The 8,619-nt window shown below is 42.5% G+C and overlaps 1 protein-coding gene across 3 annotated transcripts; it reads right to left on the reverse strand.

The window, feature by feature from the left end:
- Positions 1-825: 825 nt before the first annotated feature.
- ECHDC2 (enoyl-CoA hydratase domain containing 2) lies at positions 826-8,341 on the reverse strand. Of its 3 annotated transcripts, none has more exons than XM_059821703.1 (10): positions 8,277-8,284; positions 6,546-6,613; positions 5,849-5,936; positions 5,214-5,300; positions 3,904-3,996; positions 3,220-3,276; positions 2,635-2,822; positions 2,143-2,193; positions 1,769-1,816; positions 826-982 (listed from the first exon to the last, which is right to left on the reverse strand). In XM_059821703.1, the coding sequence occupies exons 2-10, from the start codon at positions 6,594-6,596 to the stop codon at positions 848-850; spliced, it is 798 nt and encodes a 265-aa protein (XP_059677686.1). In that variant the 5' UTR covers positions 6,597-6,613; positions 8,277-8,284; the 3' UTR covers positions 826-847. The 3 variants fall into 3 exon arrangements, with proteins under 3 accessions (XP_059677686.1, XP_059677685.1, XP_059677687.1); XM_059821702.1 differs by having other exon boundaries at positions 943-1,091; positions 8,277-8,341; XM_059821704.1 differs by lacking the exon at positions 1,769-1,816 and having other exon boundaries at positions 943-1,091.
- Positions 8,342-8,619: the final 278 nt, after the last annotated feature.

The raw sequence follows: 8,619 nt of genomic DNA on the forward strand, positions 1-8,619 counted from the left end.
TGCAGATCTTTACATAGGAAACTTGTATATGTATAATCTAGTAAGGTTACCTCACCCACAGAATTGTTTGGTTAACTTCTGGTCCAAGTGAAATTGTGGCTTGCTTCGAGACTATCATTACATGAAGTGATACCCGGTTCCAATGTGGTAAGCCACATTTTGTAAGTATATTTTGATAACCTATAAAGTATGTATTTTTAGTAAATTTCTCTAACTATACTAATTAACTTCTGCTTGAAAGCTCCAGTCTAGGGAAGTAAGAAGCCATAGAGCTAAACTGTGTGGCATGCCTCAGTGCTGGAGAACCTTTAAACAGAGGGAGAAAAAAACTTCAACTTCCAGTCAGACAACAGAGGGAAAATAGGTGACGGGAGAGAGGTGACATGCTTGAGATGTCTGGCATAGACTGATATGGTGGCCATATATACATGCACATACAGGCCTTGCATTTTCTCAAGCACTGATACCAAAGAGACGTAAGTTCAGCTGGTTGGAGCGATAGCTTAGGGTTTTGCACTAGTCACAGCAGATCTGGGGTGAAATGCCACTGCTCTGTGTTAATACTGCTAGTTCTGTCTGATTAGTTGGAAGAGCACTGACAATGGGAAACAAGCTTAGGAAGGTTTTCTTTCTTTGTAAGCTGACTTTCTCTTCAGAATGATTGTTTTTTTTTTTCCTTTTTCCTATCACTGTTTAGATGCAGCATGTTTCCTGCTTTTATTTTTTTAATTTGCTTATGGTGAGCCAAAGCTTCTCTATACCCCTTCCTTGATATCTGTTTGAGAGCCGTAACCGCTGACTTAAGATGTATGCTCTTTGAAGAGATCAGCTGTACGAAGTTAAATCTTTATTTAGGAATTCTTACAGCAAAATGATCCAGTGGAGTATTCAGAAATACCGTCCAAGGCAAGGAGCGAAGTATGCAGAATGCAGTCATAAAAATTATCCCAAGAAATCCGTGGGTCCTCCAGTCCTCCTTTACCTTCAAAAAATCAAGGGGAAGCTAGGAAGCGTTATTTGCCGATAAACTGAGGTGGTCGTTTCTCCCTGAAGGCAGCCATCCCTTCCTGACGGTCTCTTGTGGGAATATTCTACATTTTGCCAAAAAAAAAAAAAAAAAAAAATTGGTATGTTTTTCACTGACAAGTCTGATGTGTTTTTAAGTACTCGCTAATTTGGCACTAGTGGTCTAAGACTAAGATTGCTTTTCTTTCAATGATACATTAAGTCCCACTTTCTGCGTTTTGCAGTTAGGAATAAATCACAAGCAAAGCATCTAAGACAAAGACCATAGACCAGAGAACTATGTAGGAAAACAATTTTCCATAAATTTAATACTTCACCGTCTTAAAATACACTGAGAGGCACAGCAGTTACATGGTTCCGTTAGCTAAGAAAGATGTATGCTCTCAAAACTTGACAGAAAGAATGACTACAGGAGGAATCTGTTATTTGTTAAAACTAAAACCATTTGTAAAGCTCATCCTATAATTAACATGTTGTTGAACCTAAGAATATACAATTACTTTAGACAGAAGGGTATTTAAGGACGGACTTTGGTCTCAGGCAGGCTGAGAGAGGCAGCTATGCATGACAACAATATTCTGAAATAGGTATCTGGAACTGCACTCAGGTATGTTCTCAAAGCTTTAGATTTAGCTGTTAGTGTTCCCTTATAGAGAGAAAAATACAGGAGTACTGTGTGAATACCCAGCTTTAGAAAATGTACAGTTGTTCCTTTCAGGAATGTATTCTGAAGGTAACCTACCTGGGCATAACATATCCCCTCAATAACCATCCCTGACGCAATGTCAACCTGGGGATGAGAGGGAAGGAGTGAGATTTGTCTGAAGTATAGCCCTCAAAACTACTTCATAGCCCTCAAATCAATAAACATTCACTTGTAGGGAGTGACCTTCACTTCTGTATTAGAACTACAGTGCTAGCATCTGTAGAAAAAAAAATCCTGCCGTATTAATTTTGTCTCTTAAAAAAAAAAAAAATCTTTAAAACCCCTGAAATGGTTTTAAATGCCTTGTCTAAACAAGGATTATAACTCATCTGTTCTAAACATTTTTACTGTAGTAATTTGTAAGAGCTGCCTGTCTGCTTCATTTACCTCAGTATTTAAAAAAAAATTACCTCCATTCCTCTGTTTATTGCCAGTTTTCCCATTTTCACAGCAAACGGAGCCTTTATTAAAGAAAATAAACCCACAACAAACATTTAAAAATAATTAAAGCCACATCAGTTCATAATAGCGTAGTTGTTAATATCATTATCCTATCTACAAATAACCTTCTAGTCTACAGAAATTTGTAGTAAGTTAATACATATCTTTAGATAACGCCAAATTGTTTTTTACAGTTAGTGTACACGGTACAAGGTTTCAACGTGTCCTGCAGGTCTGCATAACTACAGCTGGGAAGTAAAACTGTTCTATGATTTAAGCAGATGGATGTTAACATTTGTTACTACAGAAATGGCATTCACAAAAAACCGACAGTGTTAACAGACTGAAACATCAGGAACCAAGACTTTAATATTTCATAGAAATGCATTTCAATTGTTTGTTTGCTCTCTCTTACAGGAAGCAGAAATGCCTTAAGTTGACCACATGAATAATACACTTACCTGAGGAAGGATTTCTTTAGCCAAAGCTAATGCTCTCTGGTAAGCTGCATCTCCCTCATTGTTCTGTGGCACTGTGTGATTTACTAATCCCATTGAGAAGGCTTGTTGTCCATCAATCTGTCTACCAGTGAAAATGAGTTCCTTTGCAAGACCTATTCCAACACATCTAGGCAGGCGCTGGGTTCCACCTTATGACAACAGCAAGAACACCATTTTCCATTTCTGAGAAATGCCCAAAAAACCAAATGTATTTTGCCTCCTTATATAGCGAAGTTTGAAAAATAAAGGGATGATGTGTTTCTTTAATAACTACTAGCTAAATATGTCAACATTTTGCAAGGCATCTGAAAGGCATCAGCATCCTTTTGAGGATTTTGATAAACAGGAAAAGGTGTAAAGGGACTTTCCTAAATTCATGGCAAGTCTGAGACAGGGCTTGGAACAGAACTCTGGATTCATAGATCTCTTGGGTCACTAGAAGATGCTACTTTTAATTTACACTCAAAACACTTCCAAGTGCTCTAATGGCAAAATACTTACTATACAGCTGAGAAAGTAAGAGACTGAAGAGTTAGTAAAGGTTACCTGCTCCAGGAAGAAGCCCTCTTGTGGTCTCAATGAGGCCCATTTTAGCTGATGAAGCTATTAAAAAATACGTAAGTTACTTTTTGATCTGTACAACTACAAATTTTCCATACTGAACTGATTAATGAAACTACAAACTGTCAATACTGAACTGGAACTCCATTTCTCCAGCTAGCTAGAAAGTCTGAATACTACAATGCCTAATCAATGACCATCTCAAGTCAGATGAGGGGTGTGTAGTATGGCTGCTTACCCCTAATGTAGCTATCTTACCTAGAAAAATGAACCTTAGGTCCATCCTAGATGAAATGTAATGGATGGAAGAATGGAAACAGAAGAAGGAAGGCTTCCACTCCAAGCTGATTTAAGTAGGGAAGATTAGATCTAGCCAGAGTGCTAATCCAATATTACACAATAACTATTTAATTCTACCAATAAATAGCTTTCTGAAGCAATCCTAGTCTTGCCTAAAAATAGCCTTTACTTTTTAAGCAAGGAAACTGCTTTCCCAATAGTAACTAAATGTCACAATTTCTGGACAAATAGCTACTCATTTCCTGAACTGTGTAAGTTCCTCTCTTAGCCTACTGGATTCCATTAACAGTCGGCTATCATGCATGTAAGTTCTCTTTAAAATATAGTCACCAATTACATGAAGAATCCTATATTAAGCAACACACAAACCTGCTACTCGAAGGTCACAAGCTAACGCCAGTTCTAGTCCACCACCCAATGCATAGCCATCTATTGCAGCAATTGTGGGTACAGGCAGGGCAGCTAGAGAAGACAATACAGATTATATAGTTTTGTTCCAGAAGTTCTGTTCCACTCCTGGAATTTAAACGCTTAAATTCTAAAGCTTTTAGCAGTTCTCCAATTCAAAATTGTTCAAGAATTCATTTTCTTCTGCCAAAAACTTTCTGACTGTCTCTGAATAGTAGAAACTGTCTTTTTGCACTTCTCTGTAAAAAGAATACAAAACATTCTTACATGCAAAGAAGCATGCAGATACAAAGTACTGCAACACAAAACAGGATGACTTGTCTCCTTGCAAATTTATGATGTGAATATCCAGCTATTGCAGTTAAACAGTCAAAACAAAGACATCATCTTTAATCACTGTTACAAGGATTAGCTTTTCTTGTGCTTTTGTTAGCCAATGCTCCTGAACTTGGTAAACACTGTTGTTACCTCATAGTTGAGGAACCTGAGGTACCTGGAGATTAGCTGCTCGATAAGATACCTTTTTAAATACTCAGGGAGTTGGAAGCAGACTTCAGACGTGTGCTAACTCTGTGCTGTAACTACCTGGACAAACACCCCACACCCACCTCACCCCCGACTGCTTCCGTGGTAAGACAGGGTCATTCTCTCTACATTGTTGTGTTTTTTTTTTTTTCATTACTGCAATTCTGATTGGTATTTTAGTCAGATTTCACTTTGGTATTCCTCTCTAGTGAGAGCAGGGGGGAGAAATAAATAGGGGAAGAAAATCAGTTGTACAAGTCCATATTCCTTTTGGGAAAAAAGGGGGGGGGGGGTGTAGCTATAAACCCCCTGACATTCAACAAATCCATTCAGAGATCAAAATCCATGTTCTTAGGTCATCGCCACATCATGAGTGCTTCACAGCATGTATTAGAAGTGGGACAACCAATATGGCTCATTTTGTCTAGCACTGCCTCCCAAGGATTACATAGAACTGTATATAGAATGCTTTGTTATAGCAGGTACTTACTATATGTATGTGTATGTGCTGCTCTTCATCATGGAAAAGGCAGTACTGAAATGCATCTTGTCCTTGGATTGGCAGCAGGATAGTTGGTATTTAATTTGAATCGGATCTTTGTTTCAGGCATAAGCTGGAGCCATTTGGCAAGCTACTCCTAAACGGATAACATGCTGGGGCTAGCATCCTTCCCCTCCTGCAGCATTTCTAAATGTCTCAGCACAGGCAGTCTAGGGCAAATTTCCCAACCGAGATAATAATTTACCTATTTCATCCATGAGATTTCTCAGCCTTTTAACAAAGTGTCCAACTTCTGCATCATCCATCTTTGCACGTTCCTTTAAGTCTGCACCTAAATCGAGGAGAAAAAAGGTTAGAATCCAGGAACAGGGAAAAGACATTTGAACTGTGTTCCCTCCTGTCCATCCCAGAGGACAGACCACTTCAGAAGTCTTGAAATACAGTGTTTTGGTTAAGTAAGGTCAGCGGAAGCTGGAGTGTGCACATTTGGGCTGGAGCAGTGGCCAGGGTGCTCCTCTGTGCCCTTCGAACAGATTTCACAGAAGAGCACCAATCACTGTATGAAAGGACAATAATCCATAAAACTGTAAACCAAGGACTCCAATACCAGAGGCACCTGTGCATGGAGATGGTTATAAATGGAAAACAAATGGTAGCACTATGCAGTCTGTGCCACTCACTGCATCACACACTTCATCACTGAAGCCGAGATGCAGACAGGCATAAGAGATAATGATATGTTTGTTATTTGCTACACAAAAGTCCGCCCGTTCTTTTAGCAGGCATTTCTTAACTGCTTTTCTGCACAATCTGATCAGCGCACAGCCCTAAGAGCCATCAGATTTTTTAATAGTAGTTTGCAGAGTCTTTGTTACTTACCAGCACAAAATACACCTTTCACTTCACTCTTGAACACCACCACACGAACCTTCTCATCAAAGCGGAGTTGTTCCAAAGCACTGAACAGCTATGAGGGAGGGAGTACAAACAAGAGGAGAAAAACTTTAAGCATATGGATGTATATACCTAAATTATAGCAAGCTCCTAATCTATGAGAAAGTTTCTTTTTTTTTTCCCCTGCAGGTGCCAGGAATTTCCTGGAAATCATGTATGTGGAGCCAGCAGGACCTTTCCATGACAGCCTCTGAATGACACGTTTTCCCATCTCTTTTTTTTCTTCCAGAAATGAACCTTTCCGGGACCTTAAACTCCCCTTCCTGTCCAGGCATGAGCCAGACTTTCTCTAGAATGTATCAGCCTTGAACAGATCATCTGCTAAGGTCTGACAATGAGTATGTTTTTGTTGTAATTACGCAAGTGAGGACATGAACTTGCGTCCGAGTTAGCTAACTTAAATAGCTCCAATATCTCTGTCCAGTCTGCATCAGAAGTTACTGCAGTACAGACGTATCACGATCTCTTTTTCTTCAGGCTAACCTGCCTTGCCCCAATGCAGTCACCCACTGACCTTCAGCAAGAGATTAAGTTTTTGCTTCAGATTTCCCACAACTATTTTTATTGCATTTAGTTATCGCTCATGATTCCAAACACGTTTACAGGCCAGACCCATACTCACTTCATTTACAAATACTTTTCCCAATGAATTTCTTGCGTGGGGTCGGTTCATTAGGATTTCAGCAATACCTTAGTAATAGGAAACAATTTCAGTTATACTTCATTTAATTCTCTGACACAGTAATTCAACTGGGAACAATATCTGCATATGCTGCATCTTCTCTTTCCTGAAAATGCATATAAAGTATATTCTAAAACAATCAGTTATTTTAAAAGTGGATGTGGTAGACCATGTCTATGAAACCCAGTTATGCAGGACAACTGTAAAATTCAGTAACACTGTGAATAATATAAATAAGCAGACTTTAAAAAAGTGAACACGACATCCAAGAATATATGTCTCGGAATCATTGCAGGAATGGAAAAAACACCCCAAACCCAAATGATCCACCTTAGGTTTCTGTTTTGAATGTTACTTAATTCAGTTTTTATTGCACAGTCTGTGTTCAAGTATATTCCTTAACGAAGAAAACCATCCTCTCCGGATTCCTGTTTGCATGAGAATAGCACAGACTGGTCCCTCGCAGTTGGTGTTCCAGACTGTTTTGAAATCGCAGCTCCATTTAATTTAAAGTTAATAAGCTCATCAGTGGAAAGGACTTCACTCAAGCAGTAAAGTAAGACCACAACATCTAGCTACTTCTCCCTTGCACTTGCGTTTTGTAAATTATTATCCAACAGTTTCTGTATGCTTTGGAGAGAAAAAACATCTCCCGTTTCCTTGGCTGGACTTCTGCTCCCTTCCCAGGCTTTAACATTGTAAGACGATGCTGATGCTGCTGTAGGTGCACAGATGCACCTCGCACCTGTCATGCCTGGTCCTGCTCTGCTAGAAGATCTCTGTCTTTATTCCTCTGCCTACACCAGTGGCCAGTTACTAAAGAAGAGATGTGTCACATAGGAACATGGACACAATAACTGCAGGTACCAGCAAACAATGGAAATTCACAATTCTGGTAACTACATTCATGTGTATGTAACTAGCAAAACTACCAAGAGCTGTTCGTAAGGTCTTGCAGTAGTTACGCTTACCAGAAAGTAATTCCATTGGGTATCTGAACCAGAACTCAAATTGCTTAGTGACTCCCATGCATAAATACGCACAGACGTGCCCTGGTCGTACCCTACCTTTAGCCCTGTACATTACTGATACCAGAAAAATCCAAGGCATGCAAACCAGAACTTCTTGTATTGAGAGCTCCTGCATACGTAACTTTAAAAAAGGCATCTAGCTGCATTCTTGAGAAAAGCACCAAAGCATAACTTAAAGCAAAGACACTACGAGCAACCTGCCTGCTATGGCCTCTGCAAGGCAGTCAGTCAGTCACCTTTCGGGCTACGAGGGCATGAGGGCAAGGGAAGGCTCGGCGGCCCCGGGGCCTCCGCGCCGCGGGGGCCGGAAGGAGACGCCCGGGCCGCGCTGCAGGGACAGCCGGAGGGTTTCCAGGGCCTGTCTGAGGGACAGCAAGGTCTGGCAAGGCAGAGGTCGGGGAGCGGGTGGGAACACGCACGGTCCCACTCACGTCAGGCCGGGAGCTGCTGCGTTTTTCCCAGGAACTGGTAAAACTAAGCAGATCAACGTGCACCTTCCGCGCAGCACCAGAAAACCGGCTCTGGCACCAGACCAGCTCCGCGGACCCCCGGAACTGGCGTTAAAGCAGCGCCGGGGCCTAACCCCGACCCCGGCGGTCCCCGCGCACCCCGGGCCGCAGGCGGGGGTCGCCGCACTCACCGCTGCTCTCCCCGCCGGCCGCGCCCACCAGCACCTCCGCGCCCCGCCGCGGGGCGGCCGCGGGGGGCCCGCCGCGACCCCAGCGCAGCAGCTCGCGCCCCGCCCGCCCCAGCCGCATCATGGCGCCGCTCCCCAGACTCCGCTGCCTCCGGGTACGGGCAGCGAGGGGCCGGGCCTCCGGCGCCGGCCGGAGGGTCGCTGCGCCTTTAAGAAGGAGGGGCGGGAGAGAGGGCGGTGGCAGTCCCCCACCTCCCGGGCGCTCGCCCCACCCCTTCGCTCAGCTGTCGCGCGCCGCTGCCCGTGCGAGGGGTCTCGGCGGCGCCGCCGCGGCCGGAGGAAAGCA

Source organism: Gavia stellata, chromosome 10, assembly GCF_030936135.1.
Source record: "Gavia stellata isolate bGavSte3 chromosome 10, bGavSte3.hap2, whole genome shotgun sequence".
Lineage (NCBI taxonomy): Eukaryota > Metazoa > Chordata > Aves > Gaviiformes > Gaviidae > Gavia > Gavia stellata.